This window comes from Pholis gunnellus (assembly GCF_910591455.1).
Source record: "Pholis gunnellus genome assembly, chromosome: 16".
In the NCBI taxonomy this organism is placed as follows: Eukaryota; Metazoa; Chordata; class Actinopteri; order Perciformes; family Pholidae; genus Pholis; species Pholis gunnellus.
The window spans coordinates 13051238-13068919 of record NC_136543.1 but is presented as its reverse complement, the minus strand read 5'-3'; the positions used below and the strand labels follow the sequence as shown (position 1 = coordinate 13068919).

Here is a 17682-nt window from a genome sequence, read left to right as displayed (position 1 = left end):
TTAATTTACAAGTGAGGGATGAACATTTAACTGTATGTTACTGTTATTATGAAATACTGTAAGATACCGTTTTAAATCCAACGTCAATTTACAGCAATTAATTACAGTGTACTCTATATCTATTAGATAGAATACATTGCACGTCTAGCAGAGATGCTAATAAAAAGATCCCACACTGCCCTCTAGTGGTTATAGGACGTGAAGCATGTGACTTTTTATGTATTGATGCCTTCATCTTTAGCTGAATACAACTGCTTCTTCATGAGGAGATATAATTAAATCCACTTTTTCAGAAAGCTTGCATATCCCAGTTCCCTTAACACACTGAACTCAGCCTCTGATAAAGTGACAAAACAAGTAATTTCTGCAGGAATGCCATGTCCCCACATTGGTGTGTATTTATCACTGCAATTCATGCCTTGATCCAAACCACAGAAATTTATTTGGATGCAAAAGCTGTATTATGCAAGGAAAAGCAACATCAGAAGATGCATATTTACAAGACACAATGCACGTTAGTAATCACACATTGGCATGGACAGTGTCAACAGAAATTTACTGTACATTAAAATCGGATGTACTGTTGAAAAGCATGAAAGAGGGGGAAAGTAAATAAGATATAGCTGTGCTACCACAGTCGGAAGATGTTTAAGTTATTGATGATTTGCTACCATCAGCCAGACTAGAACCAAAATACAGTGACAAACCTTCAATGGTGTCATTAAAACACGAAAGCACTTAAGTCACTGAGTTGTCTGTTTTGGAACATTGGACATGCTTTATTTCAGAACTTTTCACAATTTATTTAAACATCTCACATATACAAAATAGGTACAATAGACTTTGTGGTTTCATTTTTTGAGAGAGAAAGAGGCCGCCTAAAAACCATTCAGAATTGGATGAAATATGTGCTGTCAGTATGAACACTCGGTGTGGGGTTTTGAGTAAAAAAAGCCTGAACAAAAAACCAAAACAAAAAAAACAACCTTCTAGACAAAACAAAAAAAAGAGCAAAACAAAATGAAACAAAACAAAAACCAGACATCAGATTTAGAAACATTCCACCTGCTTAAAGTGGGGGAGCATCAGGGGACGAATGCAAGACTCCTCAAATGTCAATACAAAGTAATACAGTAAAAGTGGTTAGCTCCACAGCTGCATATTAGCACCATAGATCTCTGCTTCAAGTAACTGAGCACCTTCCGATACAGCTTGAAGCATTAGAAGTCTTAACATCTCGGTTGTGGACCCAGGTTTTGTCAAAAGTATTTTCTTTAGGTACAGGCATGAGGTAGCTTAAACCTTTTTTTCATGGAAATTGTGGTTTTAAACCTCCTCTTTGGAAGATATACAAAGACCACAAAGTGATGCATACTTTCAGCGTTTTTATTACACTTCTTTTATTTTTTACAAAAGGATGACATGATGTCCCACAACAAGCTGTTTTCCCACGTCCCTTTGGGGTTGCTGTATTAATTTGCATTGCACAAACGCTCCGTTCAGTCCATTCAGTCCTCTCAGATAGTTGCCCATCTTAAGCAAGTGGATTCGCAGAGAGAAATCAGCATTCAGTATAAAAAAACAATACAGAAAGAAGGGCAGAGATTTTGTTTTTTCGTTCTTTCTCTCTTTTTGGTGTTTAATTTATCATGAGTCTATTTATTTGAAACAGACTGGGCCAATGTCCAAACCAAACTCCTGATCAGCTCCACCAATGTCCAAAGGTGCAATGTCGAGGATGGGCAGGCGAGATGGTTTATTTGTTCTGTACTCAATCACTGTCTTGCTCCACTCACCAGTGTGTTTCTGCAGGCGCAAAGGAAGAAAAAGAGGGACCAAATGTTAGAATAGTGGCAAAATAATACAAATCACACAGCTGTGAAACAAATTAGCTCTGTCTCGTGACACCAAAAACTGCATTAATGTAGCAGTTTGTAAACAGAGTAATTTCTTTCTCATGAGGTCGAATGAACCTGAAGCGGTGAAGGTAACAGTAAAGACCAAAGAGCAACTCACAGTGCAGCCATCCTCCAGCACGGAGAAGGTGAAGCGGCTGTTGCCCTCGGCTCTCAGCTCAACATCGTTGGAGCCCTGGATCACCACAGCCTTCTTCAGGTTACCGGTCTCCTCACTCATGTAGGCGTTGCTGTTCTTGCAGTGGTAGGTGATGTTCTGGCTAGCCTGGTTGGACAGCAGGCGCATGAAGGCAAGCTGGGTGGCCATGCTCTGGGGGCTGAGGGTCGCATCGTTGTAGGTAAACTGCACAAAGGAAAGAATAAGAAATATTACATCTGTTGTTGGTGTTATTTCCGGGTCTTCTGTGCTTGTGTGGTGTTCAAACCCCTTTTGTTTCTAATAAAGTAAAACATGTTTCCTCTCTGTAGACGCTCACCTCAGTACCACCGTTGATGGTCTCTCCGAACCAGACGTGCTTCTTGCCCTCGGTGCTTCTGAACCAGTTCTTGCGGGCGATGCTCTCGGGGTGGGCGTGGATGCAGGTCTCACGGGTGGTGAAGTCGCAGAAGACCTTGATGGCGTCATTGATGCATCCCTGGTTGGGGTCAATCCAGTAGAATCCTACAGGGCAGGAAAAAGAGTGTTTTACTCTACTACTTATGGGCTCCAAATGACATCTTAACCGAACTAAATGTAAGCGGTATCTGTCCCACAGTGCTGTCGGATTAAGTTGAGCTTACCGTTGCTCCATTCGGGGTGGCTGAGCTTGATGTCACGGCAGGTGCGGGCAGGGTTCTTCCTGGATCCCTCAGGGGTGAGCATGTTCTCGATCTGAGTGTTGAGGGACTTGATGGTGGCATCGACCTCGTAGTCCTTGGCTCTCAGAGAGGGCTGATCGGCTCTGTACTCATCGTATCCAGAGACATCATATCCACCACCAGCGGGGCCGGGAGGTCCGGCCAGACCGGGAGATCCAGCAGGTCCCTGAAATGGATAAAAGAGAGGATTGATATGTGTATCACGGTAGCAGTTGTCAACTGTCAGGTTTACAAGACTCTAGATGTGCTTACAGCAGGTCCAACGTATCCAGGGGGTCCACGAGCACCAGGAGAGCCAAGGGTTCCATGGCCGCCGGCTCTACCATCCTTACCAGGGGGTCCGTGGGGTCCAGCAGGTCCCTGAATTGGAGGTCATCACATGACACAGTCAAACATTCGTCGTTTTTGGAACATATGACTGTACATTACTATATCTCCTGTATTTGTTGTTTTAGTGATCACGAAAATAACAATGCAACAGAGAATAGTGAGATAGTTATTAATGTCATGTCACCTTTAGAAATGTTACTAGCTCTGAATGTGGTTCATCACATTACAATGAACACTCCTTGATACTCTCTCTGCCATGGTATCTGCCACACTGACCTTAACTAGCTCTGCTAATTACTAGCACACATACAAGCCTTTGATTTGAGGACATGGTGCCTTTATGGATACTGGTGGAACAAGAAAACCACTGGTTTATTGTGGGTTATTAGGATTCCACTCACTCTGGGTCCAGAAGGTCCATTTCCTCCAGCAGCTCCAGAGTCACCAGAGGGTCCCTGATGGGAGACAAAGTGCATCACTGAGTGACATCATAGTAGGCGTTGTAGATTAGGTAAATAGCAGCACATATTTTGTGTCCATTACGACGGTATGGGTCACTCACAGAAGGTCCAGGCATTCCCTGGAGACCAGCATGTCCACGCAGACCCTTCATGCCTCTCTCTCCCTTCTCTCCACCAACTCCCTTCTCGCCACGGGTTCCAGCAGATCCCTATAACAAACACAAAAACACACACACGCGTGTTATTACATCTGTGTACTTTTAGTCAATGAATTATTATATGTACTATTTCTATGAGTATACTTGTTCATTGTACTTACAGCGCCACCTCTAGCTCCAGCTGCTCCAACAGGTCCAGAGGGACCTCCTGGGCCCTAGAGACAAGAAGAGACAGGAATGAAAGGATGAGAACGCAGATTAATGTAGATGTTGTGTAACCTGTACATTTTGCTGTTTGGAAATGGTCTAGCAGTGAATTCATCTTAAAAGGGTTGCTGTTTATACGTACAGACTCTCCACGGTTTCCAGATCGGCCAGCTGCTCCAGAGGGTCCAGCAGGTCCGGGGGAACCAGAAACTCCCATGGAACCAGCAGGTCCGGGCTCACCACGGTCTCCCTAAACATGGTGGAAAGGTGTAAATGTGGGTCAGAGCACAGCATATGTGTGTGTTCAAACCTGCTTCAATGTGTATGAACAGGCATTACCTTGAATCCAGGAGAACCAGAACGACCAGGGGGTCCATCGTTACCAGAGTTACCCTGTTGATGGCAAAGAATATTATAGTTTACATAAAAGTTTCTATCTTGTTATCAGGCTATCGTGTCAGGTTCTTGTGAGTCCATGTTTTTGTTTAATCTATTAAAGTAAATTTCAACCAAGAAATCAGAGTTACATTTGCAACAAGTCATATTTCGATCAAATAAGAGTGCTTCTACTCAAATACTCCACATTGGGTTACCACTACCAGGTATTTCCAGATCAATCCTTACCTCACGTCCAGCCTCTCCCTGGGGTCCGGTCATGCCGGGCAGGCCAATGTTGCCAGAGGGACCACGAGCTCCAGGGGAACCAGCAGGTCCAACTCTACCAGACTCTCCCTGTGATAGGATGCAGAGAAAACCACTGGGTCAACTACAGTCCCATGCTTCATACTGTATGTGATACAGTATGTATGGAATGCATGTTTGACCCTCTGGCAGATGTTTTCTTTAGCAAAGGTGCATGGTGACTGAAAACTATCCACAAATTTACCAATCCACCGGCACCACCGGGTGTACCACGATCTCCTCTAGCACCGGGCAGACCAACGAATCCCTGAAGTCCAAGAGGACCACCGGCTCCAGAACTACCAGGAGCACCCTAAACAACACACAAGCCACATATTAATGTATTGGCGATGGATGTCTATGGATCTATATGCCCATAATACAGATGTAAACTCAGTAATATTTATTTATCCAACAGTTGTTGTTATTTTCAACATTTCAGTGTTCCATGGTCTCATAATTTTGATCTAACTTACAGGGGGACCAGACTCTCCAGAGGGTCCTTTCTCTCCGGAAAGACCAGGTGGTCCAACCATACCCTGCTCTCCAGAAGGACCACCGGGACCAGAATCACCACGGAGACCACGAGGACCATCCTTACCAGCTGAACCAGCGGCGCCAGGGGGACCAACAATACCCTGTGAGGAGAAGAGGAGCAGAATGTGTTAATGTCAAGCGCTCTGTTTCACTGATGTGAGAAGCAGCAAGATGAGAAAAATGATTTGAAAATGTTACGTAATCCAATGCATTCAACATGGGCTTGCATGCATGTGTGTGTGTGTGTTAACTAATATTATGCAATATAAGAGCAATACTCACAGCGGGACCAGATCCACCAACTCTGCCGGCAGCACCAGGGAAACCAGTCAGACCCTGACATCGGAAACACACACCATCAAAGGTTACACAGCGTCATCAAGAATGTGTGGTGTGTCTATGTGTGTGTGTGTGTGTGTGTGAGAGTGGACATCAGAGAGGTATGATATTTTCTGGCCATGGAGAACAGATGAATAAATGAAATAAAAACCACAAAGAATACAAAATGTTCAATTTGGCTAACTTGAAATGTTTGAGTCCTTGAGTACTGCTGCAGCTATATGATACATTTTCCTAAAACTTCATTTATTATCAATGTTAAAGTTAAGGAAAAATAGAAAATGTGTGAGTTTGTGGCTCAAGTGCTGCAGGAAAAAGCATTTTCATGGTGTTTATTGTGGAAAACAGAGTTACTTAAAAGTCAGTGGTCAGTGGACAGTGGTCGTCCTCTGACATTTACATTTACAAATATCCATTTTCAGATTAAATTGGCCCCTTAGATTGATGATCTTAATTTCCAGTCACTAAATGCTCTAGTAGACTTCACTTGAGCTGAAGGGGCAATAGAGCCGTTTGACTCTGAGGTAAAAAGATTATGTATGTGTTTATGTATACTGTCATGTTTTTAAGGATCTTAAATGCTTACAGATGCAATAAATGTATGCAGGAGGAATTCTTTTAAATGTTTCAGTACTCACAGGAGGTCCGTTGTCTCCACGACCACCAGTAGGTCCAGCAGGTCCAGAAGCACCCTAGATAAACAGAAATCCAACACCGTTCAGATTACTCATAGCTCATCTCAGTTTTGAAATTGTCAATGTAAGTGTTGCTTGTATGTCAACTGTAAATGGTACTAACAGCAGGTCCAGACTGTCCAGCGGGTCCAGAAGGACCAGATGGGCCAAGTTCTCCCTTTACTCCACCAGGTCCACGCTCTCCTCTAACTCCGGTCTGACCGTCAGAACCCTGCAAACAGAAAGAGTAATGGGGCCGGGTCAATATCTGGGCAATAGCGTGCATTTTGTATCACAGTATATAGTATTTTGTATTGCAAGGTGATTGGCTGCTGGCTTACAGGGGGTCCAGCGAATCCGGGAGATCCAGCAGATCCAACCTCTCCACGCTCTCCCTGTGGAGAACAAGCAGTGGGTCAGAAAGACAATTTGAGCTGCACATAAAATCTGTAAGTTGTCTTTAGGGCTTTGTCTGTTATAATGAAGGAAGTCAGCCACAGATACTTACAGAGGATCCACGAGGTCCAGCTTGGCCGGAAGGTCCGAAGCCACCGCTCTCACCCTGGAGGAGAGAACAGTGAGAGTTTCATTAGCTTAGCATAGCTCCGGAAATCTGTCCATCCATTCATCCATTATTATCCGTCTATAAATCCATACACACATGAGAAATCTTTTGTCAGCAGCATTGTTTTAAACAGACTTTTGTACTGTAGATAGAATTTGAAAACCTGATATGAATGAAATAAAATATAATTATTTGGTTTTTCTTCTTTTATGACATAATGCAAATGTGGTGTCATTGTTCTTTTTGTCCAAAAACAATAGTCCAAGGTGCCTTAAACCGTTTGGAAAAAGGCTGCTGCACAGTTGTGCATCCGTCGGCTGCATTTATTGTGTTATCACCTATGCCATCCTAGATTAGGCTGTGGTTGAGCCATTGCTGTAATATTATAAATCGGCCATCAGGTGGCAGTGTTGAGGTTCTAGCATCAGATACAATGCTAAAGTTGGGGTTCTCCTAAAGAGGAGTGCGATGTTCAAGGATATGGATTTGAGTTGGTCAGCCAAGAGATAATATCTGACTGTGATTTGATCTTAAAAACACGTCTTGATGGTTTTCTTCTGTTGGTCACTGGTACGAGAGTCTGCCAGCCATCTTGAATGATGTTGGAGGCAGCCATTATTTAGCTCGTTACAAAGCTCCATAACATTAATTAATCTGTGTTACAGTTTTCATCCTCAACAGCCACATTCTAATGGTTTATCTCATTATTTGTTTTGTGGTAAATAACATCCACACATCACCAACTTACCTTATCACCATTGGCTCCAGTGGGTCCTGGAGGTCCAGCGGGTCCAGCCATACCCTAGAATGAGAGATGAGAGGACACTAAGACCAAGGCGCTGGTGCTCTGGTTGCTACACTCAAACACTTTTACATCAAGTGCTTCAAGAAGAATTAGAGTTGAACTTACACGGCTACCATCTCTGCCAGCATTGCCGTCGAGTCCTCTGTGTCCAGCCTCTCCCTAGAGGAGAGAGAGAAGGAGGGAAGAATAGAGAGAAAATTTACATTTACTATTTTTACAAATGTATTTAACAGGGAGCATGTATAACAAACACACACGGAGAATTAGGTAAAAGCTCATTTGGTGATCAATAATCCAAACAGCATATACATTACATACAACAAGCATTATAAAATAAATACTGGTCACTATATACATAGTCACAGGATGCCTCTGGTATTTACTGAACTGTTGTGGCTGTCTGATTATTAACAAATCTCATTAACACATTTGAGTTATTTTGAGGGCTGATGTCCTGCTTTATTTGCAGGTGGTAGATTTTTGGAGTTTACCTTCTCTCCCTTGATTCCAGGGCCACCGGCGCCTCCACGCTCTCCGGGCATGCCACCAGGTCCCTGGTGTCCAGGTCCACCAGCAGCTCCAACAGCACCAGGCTCTCCCTGGAAACAGACATGACAAACCATGGTTCCTTTTTGCATAAAACACACGTGATTCTATAAATACATTACCTCATATATGAGCTTGGCATCAACATATTCGGATTCTACAGGATCATTTTACTCAGAAGAGCAGATAAACAACCATTATATGGCAACATCATACCTTGCCACCTTCGGTTCCAGGGGCTCCAGCGGGTCCACGGGCTCCAATTGGTCCCTGAGCTCCAGTAGCTCCGGCAGCACCGGGGTTACCACGCTCTCCCTGCAGGAACACACAGAGGGGGTCAGTGTATTGTCTTCGGCTACTTGAAGCTGGTTGTTTTAATATATGAATGCAAATGTAATCTGCCACAATGACGGAGATATTCTGTTTGTATTCTAACTAATGCTTTTGGCATCATAAATCTGAGAGGCTACTAAAAAAAGAATAGGTCTAGGGTTCAGTTGATGCAAATAGACCCAGAATGCCTCTGATTTTGAAAGGTAACTCATCCTGAATATTAACTGGAAACAAAAAAAAAGTCTCTGTACTGCATGTGCTCTGGAAAACAAAGGCATGAATAGGTGAACTCACCTTGACACCAGCAGGTCCAGCAACTCCATGGTCTCCTGGGATTCCCTATATAGAGACAAGAACAGTGGGTTAGACATGTACTGCTTATTCTACAATATATGGTTCGACTGTGCAACATGTCGGTAGTCAGTGTGTGTTACTTACTCTTTCTCCGGCCTTGCCACCCTCTCCAGCACCTCCAGCGGGTCCGGGCAGACCCTGAAAACATCAAGCCGCAACATCAGGACCAATGGACTCACCATTGCCATTCATGCAGATACTGTGTGTGTGTGTGTGTTGTGTAGCTACTAAGATTATATTGCAATTCGACTGAAATTGCTCTGATAAATGCACTTTTATGTTTTTCATTTTCTTAGCTCTGTTTACAACGAGCAGGGAATAGAATCAGATGAAGAATGCGAACCTGGAAGCCAGGAGCTCCAGAAGGTCCCTGCTCTCCCTTCTCACCAACACCGCCCTGGAGCAAAAGAGAAAGAGAAAGAGAGAAGACCAGTGTTAAAACGACACATAAATGGTATATGTATTTGTATATGCGATTTATATATATATTTATATATATAAAAGGATACTTACAGCAGGTCCAGTAGCACCAGTGGCTCCATTGTTGCCATCAGCTCCAGGGGTTCCCTAGATATGATGACATGTTATAACAACTGACAATGGAGCTGACACACCATGATGAAACGTTTTATCAGTGAATTACTATATTAAACACTTGCAGGGTGTCTTTTGACTTACTCTCAGTCCACTGGGGCCTGCGGATCCCTTATCTCCAGGCTTGCCAGCATCACCCTGACGGAGGTAAGAGGTAGGTTAAGCACAGGTTACGATAAACTTGAAAACCAAAACCAAAAAAGAGATCCAAATGCTCATTGTTCAGTTTTGGCGTTGTTTCCACTTACAGAAGGTCCCTTGGGTCCGGGGAAACCAATGTTTCCGGGCTGGCCTCTAGGCCCAGTAGGGCCGGGAGGTCCAGAGCGGCCATCTTGTCCAGCGGGTCCCTGGAGGAGGAATCAGAAAGTACAGCAGGATGTTAAAAAGGAATATCATGAACAGGTCAGAATGAGATTGTGTCCGTAAGTAAAATTTGGGGATATTATCAATAATAGATTCACAAGTTTCAGTGTAAAATTCTGATTTACTCACAGAAGGTCCCTCCTTGCCTGGGGGTCCGGAGTTTCCAGGGCTTCCTGGGAGACCCTGTACATGATAGACATCAATAAATCAATCAATCAATCAATCAATTAATCAAACTTCATTCGATCCCTTGAGCCAACTACCCTTCAACAAAATCTTGGGTTTAATCATGCACACAAGGCAAATTCATTTCACAAAACAGCCTTTCACTGGTGCTCCAAGCTAGAGGCCTTTTCTCTCTTTAACCTAGACTCTGAGAACTAACATGGAGACCAGATCAAAAAACGAAATTAGCAAAAGACTCACCCTGAGACCAGCTGGGCCAGACTCACCGGCGCGGCCAGCATCTCCAGGGGGTCCACGAGGTCCAGAATTACCAGTGGAACCACGGGCACCAGGCATGCCCTATGAGAAGGAGACAATATTATATACAATATGATATTGGAAGCATAACAGAACTTTATTTTTGGCTTCTCATCAGTGTAATTAAATATAGATTTGCGTTATCAAAATTGCATGTTGGTGGAAGGAGATTTGTTCATTGCATACTTACAATTGGGCCAGTTCTTCCCTCACTACCAGGCATACCACGGCTGCCAGAGGCGCCCTGTAAGAGAGACACAAGCATCAGCAGGTGATCCAAAGAATGTGGCTCTGAATATGGAATCATATGGGTCCCATCAGAGACGGTGGTCTGGTACTCACTCTAGCTCCACGGTTTCCAGCAGGTCCAGTGGCTCCGAGCTCACCATTGGGTCCTCTCTTGCCCTCCTCACCATGAGGTCCGGGGGCTCCCTGAGGTCCAGAGTTACCCTGAGGAAGGCAACACAGAAGTTGAAGTCATTAAGTATTCAGAAGTCTTCACATTTGGTGACATTTTAAACTAAAAGATACGTGAACTTACAGGCTCTCCTTTGGGTCCGCCATCTCCCTTGATACCCTGAACACCAGGATCTCCCTAAAACAGATAAACAGACATTATTTTACTATTTACACAATTATCTGTGTTTCGGTGTGTCTGTATGCATTTTGTGTACGACTGCATACTTTCAAAAGGAATATGTATGTTTTTTTTGCCGTTGTTTGTGTGTCGGCTGTGTACTCACAGAAAGACCTCTCTGTCCAGCAGAACCCTGAGGGCCCTGGGGTCCAGGTCCTCCTCTTGGTCCGGGGAAGCCAGGAGCTCCAGAAACACCAGGGGTACCCTAAATAACAGCCGTGAGGGACAGGTGAGCATCACTACAGTCTATCTTGAAACATTTGCTGTATTTGATAATTATCTACTTTTTAATAAAATAGAGACTATATTATGTTAAGTTGGAATAGAAAAAATAAAAACTGCATCCTGCAATTAGCAAAAGTTGATCATGTCAATTAAAATAACCACATTATTTATGTGTTATCTGTGCAGCATGGATTAGGGACTAATGGTTGTAACCTCTGTGTGTCTAACTGACCTTTGACCTTCGTATGCCCTAATAGTACAATTTGAGTACTTACAGCAGGTCCCTTGGCTCCATTCAGGCCATTAACACCGGGGTTTCCCTGCAGGAAAAGAACAAGACATTAGGGAAAACATTCTGATTAAAAACACCTTGCTACATCAATTAGTGCATTTAACTTTTTCATTTTCAGATTTAACAAGTGCACTCCAAAGCACAATACTATGAAATATGTCATAATATCACACAAGGTAAAAAGTAAGTGACCATTAAACTGCTCTGTAAAGGATAATGTTAGGGGAAATGTGGCAAAGACAAATCAATGCAAATCATAGAATCATAATTTAGAATAAATATCAAGATTCATATTTAATGAAGTTTAGGAATTAATTGAGAAAATCAGTAGCAACACAACAATCCAAACAAAATAAATAAAATACATGTTTTTGCTTATGATTTTTCCAAGAAGAGCGGTATCAGCTTTGTATACGTACAATGGGACCAACGGGGCCAACAGCGCCATTGGTACCGGGCTCTCCTCTACCTCCTTGAGGTCCAGATGGGCCAGTAGCTCCACCGGGTCCAATCTCTCCCTGTTAAAGACAAAAATACATCCATGATTAATTAATGACATCCTAATAAGGGTGTTTCTTAAGGATTTGTTGCAATTATGAAAACAAATGGTCCAGAGTGACTGAGGCATTTCTGAACTATATTCCCATGGGGATAATACACAAGAAGCTATTGGAATGGTGAACATTGACAGGTGGTCAGTTTATTTGTCTGAGAGATGTTAACACTGTATGCCAATGAGATCTTTTCTATTTGTGGCCCTACACATAAACATCTCTGGGAGGATGTGTTGCAAAAAGGACAGTAAATGCCACAGGAAGTGACATCACACTTACCTTGGGTCCGGGGCCACCGGGGAAACCTGGGGGACCAGCAGATCCGAGGGGACCCTGGGTAGAAGAACAGCTGATATGACATCCAGATATAGGTAACATAGGTCAAAGCTCACATTAAGTTTGTCTAATATGGGTGCAATAATATTCATATAATCAATATTTAGTAGCATATTTATCCTTCCTCTCACAATATATTACACATTATCATTTATACTTTAAAATATCAATCACCAAGTACAATCTGGATTGGTATCTTGAGTTCAATATTCACAAAATGCATCTAACAAGGGTTTAAAAGGCCAATACTCACAGCAGGGCCAGAGGGTCCAACATTGCCATCAGCACCACGAGAACCAGCGGGGCCAGCAGGGCCGGGACGGCCTCTCTCACCAGTCATACCACGAGCTCCCTAAAGAGAGAATACACAAAAAATAGAAGTCGTGAGAAATGAGTCTTTACTGCAGTCGTGTAATGGCAAATGATGAATGATGGCTAAGGTAACCAAGGTTTTGTGCATAAATGGTAAACTCGATCAAAAACTTACAGCCAGTCCAGAACTTCCAGAAGCTCCGTGGGCACCGTTCTCACCCTATAGCAGAGATGGGAGAGGAGGTTAGGTATCTGGAGTGAAGGGACTCAAGGTCAGAGGTGAAAAACCTGACAAAGTATTGGTAACATTAAACTGAATTTTGGTTTGTGTGTGTGCATTATATATCTACTAGAGAAACTAAGTTGTGTAAATGCATCCTTGCAGAAACTACAATACATTACTCGGAAGTCTAACCCAAAACTTATCAGTAGGCTGACATCGACAATAATACAAGAGAAACTGGGATCCTACATGAAATTAAGTACTCATTGGGTGCCCTCCTTACCTTGGCACCGGCACCACCGTTCTCTCCCTTGCGTCCATCCAAACCAGTGTAGCCCTGTAACACAGAAAGAGAGTGATGATTGAAGATGTTCATAAGGGCAAACAGACATCACATGACAGCCTGTGGGCTATATAAAGGAATAGACAGTGCTATTATTATCACTCCTATTCATTGGAAACAATTAAGAAGAGATAAGGGACAAAGTGATCGATCAGATTATCAGAGGAATCAGTATTTGGGATGCTTGTTCGACCTCTCATGAGAACATCTACTGACATCCAAAGTATCACGTAAGACATTCAGGAAGCTGTTTGCAAAGGTGGTTTTACTATCTGGCTGGGGAATTACTAAAAATCTAAAAATCTTAAATGGCAGCCATTAAGCTCTGTTAAAATTCTACATTGCTCCTCATGAGGCAGGAAAAAGGAAGTTAATTCCATAATCACTCCCACGATGCTCCCAAACAATTTAGTCCACACCGCACAGGTGTAGCTTTTCCACCATTTGTTGTTGTTGTTTTGGAGCAGTTTTGGCTGCTTGCCTTCATGGCCAGTGGGCTTCAGGTGATTAGCTAAACCACGCAGTCATGTAGAGGAAAAGATCAACACTCACTCTGTGTCCCTTCATTCCTGGAAGTCCAGGGGTTCCAGGGAATCCACGAGCGCCCTGCCATTCAAAATAGAGAAAGTATTACTGAGACACGCTTCACATTTATCGTTCAGATGTCTGATTTGTATCTGTTCGTTTTTGTCCTCCTTGTTTCAGAGAACATCTCTTACCTGTGGGCCGGGGGTACCTCTGTCACCGGGCTTGCCAGGTCTGCCGTTGTTACCCTGCGAGTCAGCAAAACAGATATTTTCATTTCACATTGTAGCTGCTAAGGAACTCAACAGCAGCAACTCAGAACCATTACAAGATTACAAGAAAACCAAAGCAGTGCCGGAAAAGGGCCCGCAGAAACACAAATGTATACGTACATCCTCTCCAGATTTGCCAGGGGGTCCAGAGGGGCCAGTGGCACCAAAATGACCCTTGGGAAGGAAAACCAGAACATTTAAGATCGCAAAGACAACAAATACTTTTAGGATTGTGGCATCACATGGACGAGTCTGACAAAGAAATGAGCACAAAGCAATTCTAAACACATGATCATTTGAAGAATGGTGTGTATTTTGGAAGATAATCTTACAGTCTGTCCAGGCTCTCCGGGCTCACCAGGGTGTCCAGTGTGTCCCTGAGCTCCCTGTTGAATGACAAGAGGCAGTTATAGATGGTATAGGGTCATATATACATTATAGTAACAGCAGATTGAACTTAAATTAGCAGGGGGTGTGTGAACTTACAGGAGGTCCAGGAGGTCCAGGAGGGCCTCTAGCGCCCATGATACCCTGAAAAGGAGAAATAAGTTAATTATACACATCATTTATCAACAATGAAATAATCTACGCTGGTGCGCTTTGTCCTGTGCGTGCGGACTGGAATCAGAATTCAAAGGTGTGAGGTAAGTATCCTAGCATGGACTATAAGTATTTATGTGAAGGTATGTAACAGACAGCTCAGGTCCAGTGAAGTCTGTATCTATTGAAATAAAGGTTGGTTGGTAGGTAGATAAAGGTGTGTGTTTATTTGTGTGTATGTGGTAGAAAGAGAGGGTCCCTCACCATGGGTCCAGGGCCGGCATCGGGAGCTTTTACACCATCATACTGAGCAGCAAAGTTCTGATAAAAAGAAAGAAAAACACAGATTAATCAGTCATATTGTCACTATCGGACAAGCAGAGCATTGATCCAGTTCCAAGGAATAGCAGTGGTCACTGTTTCCAGCAGTCCAAGTCTATGTAATTGGCATGACACAACAATCAGCCATGAAGAAATACTGTAGGAACATACAACAGCTGCATGCGCTACTTTAAATTGGTGCTTTTTGCACCTATAAACCGATTTACCAAAACATGGAAGTCAGCATATAGTTCAGGGGTTGAAATCTTAAAAGAGATTTAACTAATAGCACGAACAGAAATCTTGTTGCGTTGCTCTGTTGGGCCATAGTGACAAACGGGTGAAGAACAAAGGGTCAAAGGTCACGGGGTTATGACAACATTAAAAAAAATGCAAAGCAGCAGGAGTGATTATAAACACTGCGCTGCACAGAAACGTGGCCTGCAGCCCCGAATGAGCCGGATTTGGCTCAGACACACACATCACACAGACATATTTCAATGCTGCAGTTTGCATCATGAGAATCATTGGAAGTCAAACCACTGCTAAAGCTCCATTATCGTTTTTGGACCACTTTTGAGGTATACACTGTTAAGCTAAGCGGCTTATTTAGCGAGTATAAGGAGACTTACTCCTCCGAGCCCAGGGGGACCAGGGGGGCCAGCGGCGCCAGGGAGTCCGGGATTGCCATCTCTTCCATTTGGGCCCTGAGGACCCTGTAAAACACAGATGACATAGTGAGTAAACACTGTTGCTGGGTGAACAGCTGCTGATAGCATGGTTTCTTGTGATTGTTCGATTATTGTGAATTGTGAATGAACTGAATCAAGAGATCAATAGATAAAGCTTGATCACTGTTTTGTTATTTCAGTGGAAAAGTGGAAAATGTATTTGCTAATACGATAAATGAGGTAAATATTTGAAATAGTACCCATTATATCCATGCACATCACTATTATTGTCCCTAAAACCTAGGGCCTATGGATGATGTAAAGAAAGGGGTGGGGCCTAATAAGGTTAGAGGGTCAAATGATGTCAACAAACACAGAGCCAAAGATACATAAAAAATGCACCACATTAATTGCATAAATTACACATTTGGTAACAGTTGTTTGATCGAAGGAAGCAGAGTTCCGCTTCAGCTTACCCTGTCACCTCGAGGTCCTTTGTCTCCTCGGGGACCCTGCAGCAGAAAATCACTCAGTCAGACCAGAACAATTGCTGCTTTAGCACCATTTCAGATCCTGAACATTCCTCCAGCAAAGCAGGCATCTAATCTGAACTATGTTAATGTAACGAAAAGCATATCCAAACCAGATATGAATTATATTCAAACAATCTGGTATATGATGAATCAAAAAAATGTGTATGAAAACAAACTTGATCTTCCAGTGAGAGGATACGCAAGTTAAAACACATTTCAGTGATTAAAACCGACATAAAGATGCCCTCTGACCTTTTATAATCTAAACCACACTTTGTGTGGCTGATATGACACACTGCAGGTGCTAAATGACACATAAGAATAACATTATGTGCTCACCTTGACTTTTCCCTAAATAAAATAAAAGAAGACAAATAAATGTAGGATTTATTTAGTCTTGTCAGGCCATTTAACATTAGGCTATTGCTAACGTTCAGCTCTCTTATATTTTGCATAAGCATGATGATGAGTGACCATCGTAAGAAACATCTAAGCATGCTAATTAAGACGTGATACTATAACGAGGATGAACTAAACATGCTCATGCAGATACAGGAGTTACAATGAAAACGCAGCAGAGCAATGTGCATGTGGTATAAATAATCAACATGTGCACAGAGATGCTAAAAGGAGCGTCCCAAACCAGACTCAACAACCTCTTAGCAGAGTATATGTTAGTCCATGGAACAAATAAAGTTCTGAGTTGTTACCAGAACCACACAGTGCATACTGCACCTTTAAAACATTCAAATGCTGCAAACACCATGCTGATTTGTGGCAAACTCAATTAGGAGCAGAGTCATTCAAACAAACACTCATCGGGTTTTGTTTGTCTTACATTAGAGGGACCTCAGTCTGATTTATAACTATGAAATACTTTTCTATTTTGAGCTTATCTGAGCTGAAGATCTCAACCTTTCCTAACTGGTCTGAGATCAGCTTTTGTAAATCAAAATCAAATCCTGATCAGGGAGCAGGGGACGACTTCAAACTGACCCAAAGCCAGCTGTTAGGGGCAAACCTCCCTCTGCCCCTTAGAAAGGATCCTTTGTACCAGGCCCCATGGGTGCCTCAGAGCTGTGGTTTTAGCTTTCATTGACACAAACTTTAGCCAATAGGACCCTCACCTATTCATGGACAGGAAGGGAGAAAACTGCAAGAAATAACTTGGTTCAGGGGCAGAAACTCCTAAATTAAATTCTCTGCCATCGTTGAGATATGCTCATATGGTCAAGACCAAACGAGATGTCTTGCTTTCATGGAATATTTCACAGCGCTTGGAAGACTAAAACAGCAAAGAGACAAGGTAAAGCCATCATTAAGAATTGTTGCTTTCGTGATTTCATGCGTGTGTACTAACCGAGTCTGTGGCGTTGGAGAGATGGGGAGGAGGAAGAGGGAGAAAATGAGGGTGGGGAGAGAAGAGGGAATACTCTGTTAGAACATGTTAAGCATTTTGAGAGCAAAACAGTCAGAAACAATGTCATTTCAATCCATCTCTATTCTTTTTGATTGCATTAACCTCTTTCTTTGGGTCGATGAAAAGAGTTCTGTTTGCCTTCGATTGAGAACAAAGTCCAGTAATACGTACACACTAGACTGCAACTACACTATGCAGAAACAATACTGGATGCATTCATGTAGGACATTAAAATGCACGGTAGCCATGTTCAAATCTAGTAAACCCATATTCA

The 17682-nt window shown here is 42.9% G+C and overlaps 1 protein-coding gene across 1 annotated transcript; it reads right to left on the bottom strand.

Annotated features, from left to right (window-relative positions):
* Nucleotides 1–1365: 1365 nt before the first annotated feature.
* Nucleotides 1366–15493, bottom strand: col1a2 (collagen, type I, alpha 2). Its single transcript, XM_079176042.1, has 47 exons — nt 15417–15493; nt 14728–14784; nt 14410–14454; nt 14256–14309; nt 14044–14097; nt 13846–13899; nt 13679–13732; nt 13067–13120; nt 12736–12780; nt 12502–12600; nt 12192–12245; nt 11778–11876; nt 11342–11386; nt 10948–11046; nt 10746–10799; nt 10547–10654; nt 10395–10448; nt 10148–10246; nt 9851–9904; nt 9607–9705; nt 9443–9496; nt 9278–9331; nt 9108–9161; nt 8849–8902; nt 8705–8749; nt 8294–8392; nt 8023–8130; nt 7637–7690; nt 7475–7528; nt 6670–6723; nt 6503–6556; nt 6286–6393; nt 6126–6179; nt 5431–5484; nt 5088–5249; nt 4817–4924; nt 4555–4662; nt 4270–4323; nt 4073–4180; nt 3885–3938; nt 3667–3774; nt 3506–3559; nt 3027–3134; nt 2697–2940; nt 2393–2577; nt 2017–2259; nt 1366–1806 (listed from the first exon to the last, which is right to left on the bottom strand). The coding sequence occupies exons 2-47, from the start codon at nt 14728–14730 to the stop codon at nt 1660–1662; spliced, it is 3810 nt and encodes a 1269-aa protein (XP_079032168.1). The 5' UTR covers nt 14731–14784; nt 15417–15493; the 3' UTR covers nt 1366–1659.
* Nucleotides 15494–17682: the final 2189 nt, after the last annotated feature.

Coding starts and splice junctions, on each gene's coding strand:
- col1a2 (XM_079176042.1), bottom strand. Junction 5,485..6,125: donor GTGGAGACAACGGACCTCCT/GTGAGTACTGAA, acceptor TTCCGATGTCAG/GGTCTGACTGGTTTCCCTGG. Junction 2,260..2,392: donor CCATCAACGGTGGTACTGAG/GTGAGCGTCTAC, acceptor TCCTTTGTGCAG/TTTACCTACAACGATGCGAC.